This window comes from Perca flavescens, chromosome 9 (assembly GCF_004354835.1).
Source record: "Perca flavescens isolate YP-PL-M2 chromosome 9, PFLA_1.0, whole genome shotgun sequence".
Taxonomy (NCBI): Eukaryota; Metazoa; Chordata; class Actinopteri; order Perciformes; family Percidae; genus Perca; species Perca flavescens.
In genome coordinates, this window is record NC_041339.1 from 19,884,184 (window position 1) to 19,899,748 (window position 15,565).

The following is a 15,565-nucleotide window of genomic DNA, read 5'->3' on the forward strand; positions in this document are numbered from 1 at the left end:
CTTCAGCCTCATGCTCTGCAAATCACAGACAAACATTTCAACTCTGGCAGGAAAGAGAGTAGTGTTTAGTGACGTATTTAAAAGAAATAAAATCTCTCTGCATATAAAATAAAATCTGCATAAATCAATACTTGTGTTGTGAATTGTAATCAAATTTAGCTGCAGTCTGTCATTAACTGCAGCCTAAGATAATAAGTGTTCATCAGAATGTGTGAGGAAGTGGTGGCATTCACTCACCGGAGGGGTTTTCTGGGAGAGTTCTCGGTTTAGTCGGTCTGTGAAGCCCTGAATGAGTGTGTTTCCTCCAGTCACCACCACACTGCCATACAGACCCTGAGGCACAAAGTCAAATGGTTTAGTAAATTAGAGTTTCTGTTTTTAAAGCAACGCTGAAGACAATGAATGCATTTATTACCATTAGGATTCCTGGACAGAACCAATACATGAAAATGCAAGGGACTGTTTGTAGCATTTTAATTGAAGCTGCAGGTTGGCCTAAAACTCACCTTTTATGATTTACCTACATTCCTGGCGAAATTTAGCATCAACAACAAAGCAAGATATCTTTACCCATTCAGTCATTTGAAATTAATTGATTGGAGCCTCATTTAAATGGATAGAAGTTAAAACTGAAGTGCCTCAAAGAACAGGAAACATATTTCAGACACCAAACAAATGTGTAATAAATGTTGATAATCACCGGCCGGATGTCAATGTCACACATTCCAACACTGGTCGTCACCACGTGGCCGACTCCCAACATGGTGTTTCCAGACAGGCCCTGAAGTGATCACAACAACCAACACGAAAATACATTTTCACCAAACATATTCATAATGCATAAAAAGCAATACTTTAAACAACTTTTCCTTATTTAGAGCAGTATGTTTAGCTATTTTGGCTGCCCTGTTACCTCTACATTAATAGCACACACCTTGGCATTAGAGGGATCAAACAGCCCCTCTGGGATCTTCAGCCTTTCAGCCCCAAAGTCACAGTTGTAGCCGTTAGGCAGCTCATAGTGCACTGTGGGCATCTGTGCGGCTACCCTGGTGAAAGAGAAGAGATTTACTTTTTGCATCCAAACCTCCATAGAAGCTGAGGGTTAAAGTTGCAAATAATGCTCTTACTGTTCATCATATGGCGAGTCTGACACCTGCAGCACAGATGCCTGGAAGTCCTGGATCACACACTGCAGACATTAAGAACAAACAAGTTTTCACACATTCAACAAAACACAACACATAACCAACCAAATCAACTATCCCTTTATTACTGCAAGGATTCAACACATGTAGAGTAGTCTAAGAGTTTGCTGCTTACATTGCACATGTAGTTGTGCCATGAGCGGGTGACCTGAGGTAGTTTCTCCTTTTTCTTCCAGCTGGCCGGTGATCCCTCTCGCACTCCATCCTGTAATGATAAACACTGTGGTTGACACGGTCTGGTATGAAGGAAGATGACAACAAGGACAAATACACACTGTGTAGGCACATAACGCACAATAAAAATTAAAGTTAAATCTCACGGGTCAAATTTTAGGATTTCTTTTTTTTTACCTTTGATGCAATCATGTAAGGGGGGATTATTTCAACATTTAACTCTTGAAAAAGCTCCCGACACTGCATGCTCATGAAGTCTCCAGCCAGGGGCGATTTGACGATGCCTATCAGAGAGAATAAATAGATAGATATACTTTATTCATCCCGAAGGAAATTAAGGTGTCCAATAGCTTATACACATCATACATAGGCACACAGACATGTGACATCCAATATAAACATCCACATAACACATGGCAGGGAACACAGTAAATCTCCCCTATGTTTACATACAGTATAATACAGCAACTCCACACTCTCCGTTTGAACTTGATAAATTAATTAATGTGGCCTTAATGAATTAGCAATCTCTTAAAGGACTCTGCTTCTTTTGTTTCACTGCAGCTCAGACTCAAATAGTTTCGTATTCAAAAGCATAATGTTGCTGTTTTACAACATGATTTAGGTTCATCCTGAAAAGTGATTTCAATCAGGCGCCGTTTACACAGAAGAATTTTTAGAGATTAACAAACGTGATGGCTCACTGAAAATGAATCTTGCCCAACAATTGCTCATAATGGTAACGGAAGCTTGTATTAACAGCTGGCTTGATTGGCAAGGCTGAGATGCAAGTTTAACCAGCAGATGGCAACATAACTCATAGATAAGATAACACATGCATCAATGAAGGATTATACATTTTCCATTACTCCTCTTAGGAGATAAATCCCCTTCTTTGTTTATATAGCCAAGTAAAATCTGCAGGTAGATCATCCATTTAGGATGAATGATGTATGATAATTGTTCACCTTGCTGCAGGACGTAGCCATCGTGCACTGGAATTGCTGTGGTGTGTGTGGCTCCGCTGTCAAGGACCAAGCCTGTAGACCGCCCATTGGCAAAGCTTAGACGCTCAGAGTTAAGGAAATGTAATACATTAACAGATACAGTATTAGTTCAACTGACTTTTCATAAGAGAAACAGTTCTGTGAGGCCATTATCAAACAGTAAAGGGAAAGTTAAATGACATATTAGCTCAGTCTCTCATCCTTTTTCTAGATGAAGTGAAATAATAAAAGGATACGCAGATAGCACAGCGGATTTGCAGAGGAAGAAGGCAGGAATGTTGTAATGTTCGAACATCAGCTCTGTTAGTTTCTCTCGTTTCGCTCGTGTGTTCCACTGCAGACACAAGACAGAAAATAGGCTGCTTAAACAGATTATTGTCATTACATTACACACTACTACGTTTCTCCATGAGGTGATGAGGACCAGAGCAGGAAACAAACTCAAATCCTCGCCTCACTATACACGGATTATGGCTAACGGAAACCAAAAGAAGGTCACCAGTTACCATGAGTATTTAACTAACAAGTTAATATTTTAAGACAGTACAGGACTAAATCGGCCAGCATTTCGCTGTCGGCTGATAAATTAAAACTATTTGAATACTGTTCGGCCTCGGTACAATGACAGAATACGTAGACAGTGTTGTTCAGATCCAGCTCGTACAAATGCTTACTCACCGATGCTTCTGACATGAGCACTGGATGCAGGCTGGGTTCAGACTTGAAGTGCATCTTGTAGGTGTGATCCAAAATGGCCTGGAAACTGTCCCAGTCCTCAACTGTAAAAGGGACAGAAGAGAAAACAAGGACGGGGCTTGTTAAATGTCAAATCACTGTCAGATTATTGCTGATTTACTATTTGTGGCTATCACAATTATACAGATGAAAGCAAAAGGACAAACAACCATCTGTGATAAACATAAGATAGCCAAAGTTGTTCAAATTCCACCTCTAGTTTTGGAAAATATGCCGTTATTGATGGAAACTACATATGTAGAAGTCCGGTACACATAGCAGCTATGGTCTCAAGATATGTCCTTACTTTATACTATATGGCATCCCAAAAAAAAAAAAAAAAAAAAAAAAAAAAAAAAATCACTGTCACAAAAAAACTTGCATCTTTAATCATCATTACTACTGGGTCAGATGGCGGAGAAAATAGAGTGATGATGAGCTTTTTTAGATAATAAATTGAGCATCAGGCACCAATGTTCCAGGTCAGCACTCAGAGGGAGCCTGTGGTCCCACGGTGCTGTTCTGCTGCAATTAAGATTGGTGTCACACTTGTCTCTAAATAGCCTAAACAGCCAAACTCAGCTGGAGCAGATTCTGATGAGCATCATCAGCTAGGTCAGCGCACTGGAGCACTTGTTTCATATCCGCTGTCGGCAATACTCCTGAGGTGACAAATCAAACACACCAGCAAAATGTTGCATACGTAGCAGAGAATTTTCAAGACCAAAGACAAAAAGCCAACATTCACCGCATCTGGCCTCACCAATGTCAGACTTTTAATATCATTGGAAATATGTTATTTTGAATTATTTTTTTTCAGACTATTTTCCTAAAATAGTCTGTATTTTCATTTTAAATTGTTTTTAGGCTGTATGCATTACACGAAAGGCAAAGAAAATACAATCACTTTTACCTATTTTGGCCATTTTTGCGGTTTTGTTTTTAATCTTTTGCGTGGTTTGAAGATGCATCTTGGTTGCTTAGTAATAATCATAGTCTGTCAGAGAAACGTAACTAGCAGTCTCAAGTAACAAGTGTGGGCATTAAGGTGGTAGCCTAAGTGGGCAGAAGAGAGATAGAGAAAGAGGAAGCAGACGTGTTGTAGATGCAACCAGAGCAGAGTTAGTAGTTATTCATTTTATAACGTCGGCCCTGGAGGTAACGAGTCTCCCCTGGTTTTCTGATCACGGTCGGAAACGAAGCGATCAGGAAAGGTTAACCCATTGAACATTTTAACAGCTTATTAACGTGCGCTTGTTTCCCCGTGCGCTGATGCGCTCATCTTTTGACATTTCCAAATGCCTTCCTACAGTTGCTTAATAAAAAAGGGCTTTCCACACAAACAAACGTGTCATTAGTATGAGGGAAAAAATGAGATTTTAACTGTGTTGGGCTCGGACACAAATTTTTTAATGCCTGTCGGGCTCGGGCCGGGTTCGGTCATGGCTCTGTCGGACGCGGGCCGGCTCGGACAGAAAAATTCGGCCCGATCCAGACTCTAGTGGGCATCGCCGATGGGCCGAAGGCAAAGCCAGAGTCGGTAACGCAGGCTACGGCGTAGATGGACTCTGTTCTGAATCAGAAGAAAAGCACCGGGCGCTCGCTCTGTGAAAGGCGCCGTAGGCCTACACGTAGCCTAGATGGCCGGTAGCTGTCTACGTGTTCATATAACTTTATACATGCTACAACTGGCTGGAATCATTACACACATCCTCTCCAAGGAGTGCACCAGCTGTAAAATGTCCCGGAGGAAGTTCATGCAGCAACTGGCAGAGGAGCTGAGAGCGGAGTTTATGGAGGAGAAAAAAAAAGGGAAGCGGCGCACGGTCCGAGCTGCGCTGCGCACCGCAGCAGACACCAAAACGGAGGCAGTGCCAGTTAGGTTAGGTTATAAATGTTCAAATAACATAGCCTACTTTTAATTGTTATTAAAAAATGTGTTTCGGGACATGAATGTATGAAACAATCACGGTTCCATGATATGATATCAAGGGCGTTGTATTGAATCAACAGCCACGTGCAATTTAACTAGCAGGTGAAGGTGAAACTAAAAATGTGCAAGCACTAGACTAACACAGGCTTAAATGAACTGACAATATAAGTTAGGCTATAGGACTTACAGTTCTCAAGGATGCACACATGCCATCTCAACCGGGTCCTCCGGACAGCCTGTCTCTCCCCCTTTTCTCTGAGTGGCATGCGTGCCCACTCGCGTTGTGAGGCGCGTGTCCACGCTATTCTGAGACTCTCTAACAATCACTGCTGATAGACGGCTTTTTTCTGATACCGTTGCGGGAGAAATCTAACCGTGGCGGACCGCCACTTGCCAATCAACATAGAGGAAACACTGTGGGAGAATATGATCACTGATAGGCAGACATGGCAGTAAACCCAAGACAGAGTTGCCTTCCACCTAGAGGACACTAGCTCATAATAATGAGTTGCCTTGGTCTTTAAATAACCTCATTAATATTCTATATATATTATGATGAAGAGCAGTCATCTATAAGTCAGTCAGGGTTGTGACGAGTTCATCTACAAAGTTGGTTGGCAGACCAAAAGAGTCTAATTATGGACATGGATCGAGCAGACAGGATTATAAATATTAATTGCAAAAAAAAAAAAACTTGTGTGTTTATATGAGTTGTAAATGCTGTCATTTCTCAGCATTGCAGCCTGACAATCCTGAATCCTAAGCCAAGAACATTGCAGTTAAAAACCAAGTGCTATTTGGATTAGGGCTGGGCGATATGGACCAAAAGTCATATCCCGATATATTTTGGCTGAATATCGATATACGATATATATCCCGATATTTTTTTCCGCAAAGTGAGAGCAAATGTTCAGTCAAAGCCAAAATCAAATATGACATGTCACAAGTAGTTTCATAGAAACAGTTGCAAAATCAAATAAATAATAAACCGGTTTCTTCACCTGGTTCATGATTAAATGCTCAGCTGTTCAAATAACAATAAAATTTAAACCTAAATACTGTATAACAGGAGTACCTTTTTTGAAATCAAAGCTCCATATTTGTGATTCGTTCCAAAGGTCAATTAAGCTTTTGATATTAATATAATCTACTTTGTTCAAAATGTAATGCCTCATGCCTGTAAGCCTAGGTTTATAGTCCCATTCTTCCACTTGATACTGCTTCCACTTAAGTAAACTAAAAGATGAACTATCGACTACAAAACAAAGAAACTAATTAATGTGTTAATACAAAGAATATTTATTATGATCGGTTCACAGATCTGAGTTCAAACGGAAACTTCACCCTTCTGAACTAAGAGTTTCTGCTTCAAGGTGAAGTTTAAAACAGACTGAAATGTCCAGGCTCATTCCTCCACTATTTATTTCTGTATGTATTTATGCGTTACATGTCATTTTAACGGGCACTGAGCTCCAGATCCTGCAGCTGCAGACGGTCTCTGCTGCCCCGCTGTAGCTTCTCTCCGTCCGCCTGCCGCCGGCAAACTTAGTGGAACTTTCCGCCGATATCGACATACAGGTCGTCCTGGACTACGTGTAAGATCCTACCGATCACCACTCTGTCTTTGGCTGGTCCGATCTGGATCAGCGGGGACCGGCGCAGCAGCGAGGCAAAGCTGTGTTTTTACCGGGGGAAGAGACGCTGCGGCCGGCCACGGAGCTCTCCGCCTCCCGCTGCCGCCGGAGCTCAGATTGCTGGTCGAAGGCGGCATACATAATCATAAAACACATTGTCACCTGTTAAATGTTATTCATTGCTGTTTGTTCTTTTCATTTCCTCTATCGAACATAATTAAGCAGTACAAAAGTCCGGCATCTTTAGCGTTGATCTGAATGCTTCGGACCTCTGTTCCAAGATGGCGGCGGTTTTGACGTATGTTTAGAACCTCAAGGCGACATCTGTGTATATATCTATGGGAGCAAGGATCACATTTGAACTATATCGATATATGCGATATGGTCTAATTCCATATCTCATTTAAAAATATATCGATATATTTTTAATATCGATATATCGCCCAGCCCTAATTTGGATTTTAATGCATGAAAATATATATATCACACACCACGAGTCAACACTTACTCATGCCATTCTTGAGCGGAGACATGACCTCCATGCTCTCCCTGGGTACCCTCAGCTGGTTGGTATCAATGAAGTAGGTGGTGCCACTCTGCTTGCTCGGCTTGTCACCATCCGTCTCCATGGGTGTGCTGCCATCCTCTCTGTCAAGGGTCACACCTATCACCGTGGGGAAATCCGCCTGAGCCGAGCCAAAACAGGACGCAATACAGGTCAAAACTCACATGCTCTGGTTTACCAATATCAAGCATAAGAACTAAAGTTAAAGAAAAACATTCTTTCCCATAATGTAGTCAGACATGTGCAATCTGTGCCTGTCAGTGGCAAAATCAAGCACTTTTAGTAGACGTACATTGATGGTGCGTAATTGCCCCAAAGGATTACATTGAAGCCCGTTTCGTAGCTGCCATGCTCTCGCTCAACACTGGACCAATTTCAAAAATGGCTGTCCCCATTATTCAATCAGGCACAAAAACATGAAAAAAATAGGGTCCTGGATGAAAAATACTGAACTTCCTCATTCAAGTCATTGCATAGGAATATCTTTTGCATCTGTCATTTTGACTTGTCACAGTAGCACAGGTGTTACAAATAACATCAACAATGGCCCTGTTCTATTCCCCAGTGCCCCAGTAAACCATGACAGTGTGACAGTGAACCAGCATGGACAATACCGGTCATTTCATTTTCAGTCATTCATTTTATTATTTACACCTGCAAGTTTCCTACCGTGAAATGTTCTGGGGGAAAAAACTATTACAGCAGCTTGTGACAAAACAAATATAACGATTAAAGCTAAAACAATTAGTCAACTAATCAATTAATTTATTGACAGAAATTAATTGATTATTTTGGTGATCAACTAATTATTAGTCGGTATTTTAAGCAAAACTGCTGGTTCACAAAACAAGACATTTGAATACGTCAGCTTGGGCTCTGGGAACCTGTGATAGACTTTAGTGATATGTTTCTGACATTTTATAAACTAAAAGATTGATCAATTAATAAATAAATATCAAAATAATCATTAGTTTCAGTCTGATAGCATTACTGTATTACAATAGCTTCTCTTATCAAACTGATATATACACACAATCAAGATCTCCACCTAAAGCACAGATCAATCAAAACGGAGCAAGCACTCCAGAATGATCCAAACTCAATTTGTGCCGTCTGTCTCCAGGGTGACAGCCCTCATTTCTTGACATTGGCGAACCCCCAGAGAGATGATGAAGATGTACAGAGGAAGAAAAGACACATAGTTAAATCAGGTCACTTGAGTGATCCACTTACCTTGGGACAGTCTTCTCCTGCATAGCCAGCTCTTACAGTGTATGAGCCAATGTCGAACACCAAAGCTCCCACTTCATCTGCAAATGAGAGAAATGCAACTAATGTGATTTAAACTGTAAAAGATTATCCATCCGAGAGGAAGGTCTGTAATTCAAAAAAAAAAAGAGTTTAAAATTTTACTTGAAAGACAAATTTCTTCTTTCAACTTTCACCAATTCGCTACACAGGCTGTTCTACTGGATGTGCCCGATCTGTTTCAGCAACATAAACTCAGTATGTTACATTGGTATGATATTGTAATAACGCAATTAAAGCTTACACAAGGACATAGTTGTTGAATGAAACCGATACAAACATTCAAGTACATTTTAATTATATGGCATAGTTATCATTACAATTGAAAACAAACGTAATGGCATGTTTAAGTAAAGTAACGTTACTCCGAACAAGAGATCCACTTCAACAAGAAGTTGTTTCAGCTTAGGAAAAAAACACATCTGTGACGTTCTCAGATATGTGAATGTCAACAGAAAGGCAAACGTAAAGCTAAATAACGTTATATCGTTCAGTTTTTGAGCTCAATCACAGTGGAAATATGTATCTCCAATTCTAAGAAAGCTATGTGTAACGGTGCCCTTACACAAACGGAACTGGATGTGTTCATGACTTCGACAAGCCCACTTTCATTCATTTCCTTGCTAGCTAGCTAGGCGACCCCGGGGTTACATGGCTGCTGCATAAAATAACTAAGTTCAAGCCACAAGACGAAGCACTTCAGATGTTAACAAATTCACATTTTCTTAAACGCATGATGATTAAAGATGTTAGCAAGAATGTAGCTAGCTTTAGACTACAGCGAAGCTAACGTTAGCACAGCTAGCAAAGCTAGCCAACTATAAAGATGGCTAGAGCTAGCTAGCTAGCTAGCTACAGAACGGGACAACGTGCACAACATTTTCGTTTTATTTTAATGATAAGAAACCACTCACCGCCTCCATACACTCCGCCACTCATCCTCTAGGTTTTCGCAACAGCAACTTCCTTAATATAAGTTATTACAGCAGAATCACAACCGCTGAACGGTTAATCACAACAAAGGGAATTTGTTAGCATGGATCAATCCAAGCAGGCGCCACACTGCGTCGAGGCGGCTGTCCAATCAAAATGCAACACAGTAACAGTACTTCCGTTTCAGCTGCAAGTACATCCATGCTCTATAGCGGACGTGGCCCTTCGCACTTTATATCAACGTAAGTGAAAAACTGATACATAAATTGCATTAGCTTACTTTTAACCATTAAAAGTGATATATAGATAGCGTAAAAGCAGGATTTATAACAGCACGGTGATGTTAGTTAGTGTTCACCGCAGGACCTTGAGTCACGGTCGTTTAAACTCAACAAGATTGACGCTGATCTCCATGTCACTTCATGCTGCAAAAGTAGCAACACTGACATACGGAATTTGGGACTTTAAAAATGCAAACCTGAAATTATTCTTTTGGTTTACATTCGGTGATATTGTCGGTGTTAACTGTCTTATTTGTATGTCATAAATAAGTTAAAGTTTCGAAAGCCTCGTGGTTGTCCAAAGTTGGGTTAGTTGCGCAGGCGCATAGGTTGGATATGGTTGAGTAACTTGCTGGTCATATACTGAGAAGAGCTATGATTATATAACCCATATAATACTATTTCGAATGAAACGCATACAACTCCAAAGATACTACTTTTAAACAGTCACAGTCTTAATACATATTGACTTATGGCTTCTGTTTTATCGACTTTCTGCTATAAATGTTTTTAATATATAGTTTAATATGAGAATATCATGCATTTTCACTATTGGTATAAAAATATCAGAAAATAAGGAGTAAAACCCAAGGCGATCTCTTCAAATTGCTTGTTTAGGGCCTTTATGATATTTCTGCATTCATAGAGAAGAGTTGGAGCTAAAAGCACCTATATTTATACCAGCAGTCTCCGGTTAGTAACACCTGTTGACTGGCCTCATTCCTTGTAGTACATGTTCACTGTATCCTTCAACTTTCTGAAGTTATTTATTAATTTTAAAATTGAAAGTTAACTCTCGAACTTTGAAGAAGCAGTTGACAGAACTGTAGCTGAAATTTCAAGTAACTGATTAGTTAGGGCAGTGTTTCCTCCATGTTGATTTAACCGTAGCGACCCCCCACTGCAACATTTCTGCCCCCCACGGTATCAGAAATAGGCCTGCATTGTTAGAGTGCATGTCGGAGAATAGCGCGGTCACTCACACAGAAAAAGGGAGAAATGAAAAAGAGACCCTGTCCAGATGATAAGCCAGTTGAGATGGCGTGTGTACATCCTTGAGAACTGTTAGTCGTATAACTTATGTTGTCAGTTCATTTAAGCCTGGTCTTGCAAATTTAAATTAAGTTAACTGGTGATTTTCGTTGTTGGTATTCTTCACCTGCTAGCTAAATTGCACTTGGCTGTTGATTTGATATAATAACGATTCGGACCTGCCCTTACTGCTAAAAAAAATCCTAAAGGAAACACTGTAGTGGACATAAGATTAATAAGCTATCATTTTGATAACCGTAGAATTAGGTAATTCATTAGGGAAAGTGCCAAACATTCTCTAAATCAGGCTTTTCGAATGCAAGCATTTGCTGCTTTTCTATGTTTTATATAATTGTGAATATTATTGAATTTTAGACTGATGTCTTTTGGGGGTCTAGGAAATTGTGATGGCCATTTGTTACCATTTACTGAAATGTTATCAACTAAACCATTGAGATATATATATATATATATATATATATATCTCAAAAGGTTAATCATTTGTGAAAATAATCGTTAGTTGCAGCCCTAGACAGAGCACGCTCATCAGAACGTTGTGGTGAGATTGTTCTGTCAACAATCATTTAGAAATGTTCTTCAAACCTTTTTACTTGCAACTTGCGAAATACATTTTTAACTTTGTTTACTTCCAGCACAGATGCAGCACTGCCTCACACTGACCTTTGCCCGGCACAGTAGGCTCCTCTTGAGAAATAAATTTGCATCTATCTGCTACCAGCAGTCGGCAGCCATGTCAGGTCTCCTCATCAACCAGCCCAAATACTCGTGGCTGAAAGAGCTGGGCCTGTCTGAGGACAACCCTGGCGTTTATAACGGGAGCTGGGGAGGTAGCGGGGAGGTCATCACGTCATACTGCCCTGCCAACAATGAGCCAATTGCCAGAGTAACCCAGGCAACCATGGCGGAGTATGAAGAAACTGTTCAGAAGACGAGGGAGGCTTGGAAGCTGTGGGCAGATATTCCAGCACCCAAAAGAGGAGAGATTGTGAGGCAGATTGGAGATGCACTTCGAAAGAAGATTAACGTCCTGGGGAGCCTGGTGTCTCTAGAAATGGGCAAGATCTATGTTGAGGGAGTGGGAGAGGTTCAGGAATACGTTGATGTCTGTGACTATGCCGTTGGTCTGTCTAGAATGATTGGCGGGCCCATGCTGCCTTCAGAGAGACCAGGCCATGCCCTGATCGAACAGTGGAACCCAGTCGGTCTTGTCGGCATCATCACTGCCTTTAACTTCCCTGTGGCTGTCTACGGCTGGAACAACGCCATCGCTCTGACCTGCGGCAACGTCTGCCTCTGGAAAGGAGCTCCAACCACACCTCTCACAAGTGTTGCAGTTTCCAAGATTGTGGCTGAGGTTCTGGAGCGCAACAACCTGCCCGGTGCTATCTGTTCCATGACCTGCGGAGGCGCTGATATCGGCACAGCCATGGCGAAGGATGAGCGAGTGGATCTGCTGTCGTTCACTGGCAGCACCCACGTTGGCAAGATGGTGGCCATGATGGTGCAGGACAGGTTCGGTCGGAAGCTGCTGGAGCTCGGTGGAAACAACGCTATCATTGTGTTTGAGGATGCTGACCTGAGTCTTGTGGTGCCCTCTGCTGTCTTTGCATCTGTGGGAACCGCTGGCCAGCGCTGCACCACCACCAGGAGGCTGATGCTGCACGAGAGTGTTCACGACACAGTGATTGAAAGGGTCGCCAAGGCCTACAAACAAGTCCGCATCGGAGACCCCTGGGATCCCACCACGCTTTACGGGCCTCTGCACACCAAACAAGCCGTGGATCAGTACCTGGCAGCTATTGAGCAGGCCAAGCAGCAGGGTGGCACTGTTGTCTGCGGAGGAAAAGTGATGGACCGTCCTGGAAACTACGTGGAGCCCACCATCATCACAGGGCTGGCTCACGACGCTCCCATTGTCCATACCGAAACCTTTGTCCCCATACTGTACGTCCTCAAGTTCAAGACAGAAGAGGAGGCGTTTGCCTGGAACAACGAGGTCAAGCAGGGCCTGTCCAGCAGCATCTTCACCAAAGATATGGGTCGGGTTTTCCGCTGGCTGGGGCCCAAAGGATCCGACTGCGGCATCGTGAATGTCAACATTCCTACAAGCGGAGCTGAGATCGGAGGAGCCTTTGGTGGAGAGAAACACACGGGAGGTGGAAGAGAGTCTGGCAGTGACTCATGGAAGCAGTACATGAGGCGTTCAACCTGCACAATAAACTACAGCAAGGATCTTCCTCTTGCCCAGGGAATCAAGTTTGAGTGAAGCCTTCAGGTGGTTTGTTTAAGTGTTTAATAAGCCCAAAAGAACACTACATGTTTGAGTGGCAGTGTTATCTAACTAATGCTAGACATTTGTCACTGCACGTTTGCATTCAGAAAGGTCAGTTTGAATTTGAACAAAATCTGAAATAATTTTGGATCGGTTAAATTTTTCCTGCATCAGATATTAATTATGTTAATGGTCAAATACTGTTGGTGTGCACTTTTCTATTAGCACTTAGACATTGAGTGGGAATGCTAGATGACTGTCCCAGTTACTTTGTACTGTTCAAAAAATAAATATTACTTTTATTTTGGAAGAAAAACTGGAGTGGACCTTATTCATTTGTAGATTAAAGCAGTGCAGTGCAAATAGCATTTCAACACAGGCTGCTTAAAATCTTGTTGACATTTTAAGGTTAATAGGAGGTAGCTAATTAAATCACTGGCTGTTTCCATCTCCTTTACAGCATTATTATACTGTACTTTTGCACCCTAGAAGAAAGTCACAATGTGCTTTCCAGACAATAAAAAAGTAAATAAGTCTTGTTGACATGACTTGGCCGGACTATTCTTCGTAAAGTTTCATTAGGAGGATTAGAAGCAACAGTAGTCCCTAAAACCTGTACCATTACAACGTCAACATCGGCACAAAAATGTAATTTTTATGATGCCTTGTTTTTTCCCATGGGTCACTCAAGCATCAAAAGCCACTGATTTAGGGGAACAAAATATTTAAAAAAGCAGTGAAGATATAAAAAAGTGTTTTCTTAAAATGAATGTCTAATTTGGATTTTGTGTCAAAGACAATGTGTGGGAAACATTAAACCCCATACATTTCTAATTACACGAGAAATCCTTTTGTCATTGCTCGCATCTTATAACCAAATACTGTGACTCCGTCCAATCTTTAAGATTACAACCAGTTAAATCAACTCTGCAGGTAGCCACAGAGAGCCCCATTTTGGTGCAGAACATTATGTGTTATTTGATAAGTGGTTATAGGCTAAGTCTTGCACACAAGAGTTCAAAAGACAAAATATATACAAAATAAAACTACATTACAGCAGAACAGCAGAAGACAAAGTGAAAAGTAAAATGTGCTATCACCAGCACATTTTAAGCACACATTTATTGTATTTGGGCCAATTGATTTCACAACCGTTGTTTGAAGACGTGTGAAGCTGTTAATTACTGGCATTATTCATTTGATATTATTTTCACATCAATGCAACTATAAAATAATTCCAAAATGGATTGCCAATAGGAGCTGTGCTTTAAGGTGCCGATTGTAGAGTATCTACAAATTGATGATCTGGTAGGCTACATACTATTTTGAATGCAAAGATTGAGTTATACATTATCAGAGCATCCTCCAAAGGCCTTTCCCACAGCAGTCTTTTTGATTTGTCATAGTAGAAACACACAGGTGTTGCAAATAACATTAAAGATGGCTCTGTTCTATTCAAGTGTGACAGTGAGCCAGCACGCACAACACCAGGACGCAAAATTACGATTCCCACTATTGCCACGCCAAGACCCGCCCTACGAAGCAGCTTGATTGGTTGGGGTTAGGCATTTGACCTCGAGTGGTTAAGATAAGGATAGCTGATTGGTCAGGGGATAGGACCTGTACAAATGGGGTTACATTACCTCGCGTAAACATGGACGACTGGCCAATAAATGCTATTGAAGGTCGGGTCTTGGCGTGGCCATAGTGGGATTCGTAATATCGCCACCAGGACCCTGAAACTAAAGAAGCTAAATGGAATTCAGCCATCGTTCATTTAATTATTTACACCTGTGATTTTTACAGCTTCTGTTTACAGGAGGTCCATGTACGTCTGTCATGCTTTATACAAGATGTACTTGTCCAATTATCTGACAAAAGTTTGTATAGGTCCTGTGTCAGCAGTATTTGTCCATTGAAAATACTGACTAATACATATTTTACAATTCTTGGCATTTCTTAAAAAAAAGCCTTTCAAGAAACAAATCTACAGCTGACCTCATCTTGGATGATCCACCCTCTTTCCTTGACTTCCACCAAGTGCATGGTCCCCTTTCCCCCAAATCAATTAATCTTCCTCAATATCAAAAATTATTCTAGCAAATTAATCCTACAATTCAGAGCAGTGTCCCCCTTTTTTAAAGTACTTTACTGTACTATGAACGGTAGAAGTTATTGATAAGATCAAAATGACATGTGGGAGTAATGAACCCATCCTGGAACTCAGCATTACAATTTGTTTTCCAGAAACAAAGGATTTCTGTTAAACTCTGTCACTTTAATAGAAATACTACTCCATCTCCCAGCCTCCATGCCACCCATATGCTCACCCTCCCACTCAGCAGCTCTCTACCTCATACTCCCCCCCCCTCTCTCTCTCTCTCTCTCTCTCTCTCTCTCTCTCTCTCTCTCTCTCTCTGCATTTACTGCTGCTCCCAGCATCTACACTCACAGCTGAAAGG

At 41.3% G+C, this 15,565-nt stretch overlaps 2 protein-coding genes across 3 annotated transcripts in view; one reads left to right on the forward strand and one right to left on the reverse strand.

Moving 5' to 3' along the window:
* actl6a (actin-like 6A) overlaps window positions 1-9,712 on the reverse strand; it is a 10,909-nt gene extending 1,197 nt beyond the window's left edge. The window contains exons 1-13 of the mRNA XM_028587510.1: window positions 9,479-9,712; window positions 8,490-8,566; window positions 7,200-7,377; window positions 3,068-3,168; window positions 2,626-2,723; window positions 2,351-2,445; window positions 1,560-1,666; window positions 1,324-1,413; window positions 1,131-1,192; window positions 935-1,049; window positions 701-781; window positions 238-333; window positions 1-15 (exon numbers count right to left, since the gene is read on the reverse strand). The exon at window positions 1-15 is cut by the window's left edge and continues 72 nt beyond it. Of these exons, the coding sequence (XP_028443311.1) occupies window positions 1-15; window positions 238-333; window positions 701-781; window positions 935-1,049; window positions 1,131-1,192; window positions 1,324-1,413; window positions 1,560-1,666; window positions 2,351-2,445; window positions 2,626-2,723; window positions 3,068-3,168; window positions 7,200-7,377; window positions 8,490-8,566; window positions 9,479-9,503 (1,140 nt within the window). The 5' untranslated portion in view covers window positions 9,504-9,712. The remainder of the gene's footprint in view (window positions 16-237; window positions 334-700; window positions 782-934; window positions 1,050-1,130; window positions 1,193-1,323; window positions 1,414-1,559; window positions 1,667-2,350; window positions 2,446-2,625; window positions 2,724-3,067; window positions 3,169-7,199; window positions 7,378-8,489; window positions 8,567-9,478) is intronic.
* aldh7a1 (aldehyde dehydrogenase 7 family, member A1) lies at window positions 9,618-13,419 on the forward strand. Of its 2 annotated transcripts, none has more exons than XM_028587508.1 (2): window positions 9,618-9,739; window positions 11,464-13,419. In XM_028587508.1, the coding sequence occupies exon 2, from the start codon at window positions 11,469-11,471 to the stop codon at window positions 13,095-13,097; it is 1,629 nt and encodes a 542-aa protein (XP_028443309.1). In that variant the 5' UTR covers window positions 9,618-9,739; window positions 11,464-11,468; the 3' UTR covers window positions 13,098-13,419. The 2 variants fall into 2 exon arrangements, with proteins under 2 accessions (XP_028443309.1, XP_028443310.1); XM_028587509.1 differs by having other exon boundaries at window positions 9,651-9,739; window positions 11,469-13,419.
* The last annotated feature ends 2,146 nt before the right edge of the window (window positions 13,420-15,565 follow it).

Excerpts from the sequence above, each read along its gene's own strand:
- aldh7a1 (XM_028587508.1), top strand. The coding sequence starts at position 11,469 with ATGCAGCACTGCCTCACACTGACCTTTGCCCGGCACAGTAGGCTCCTC.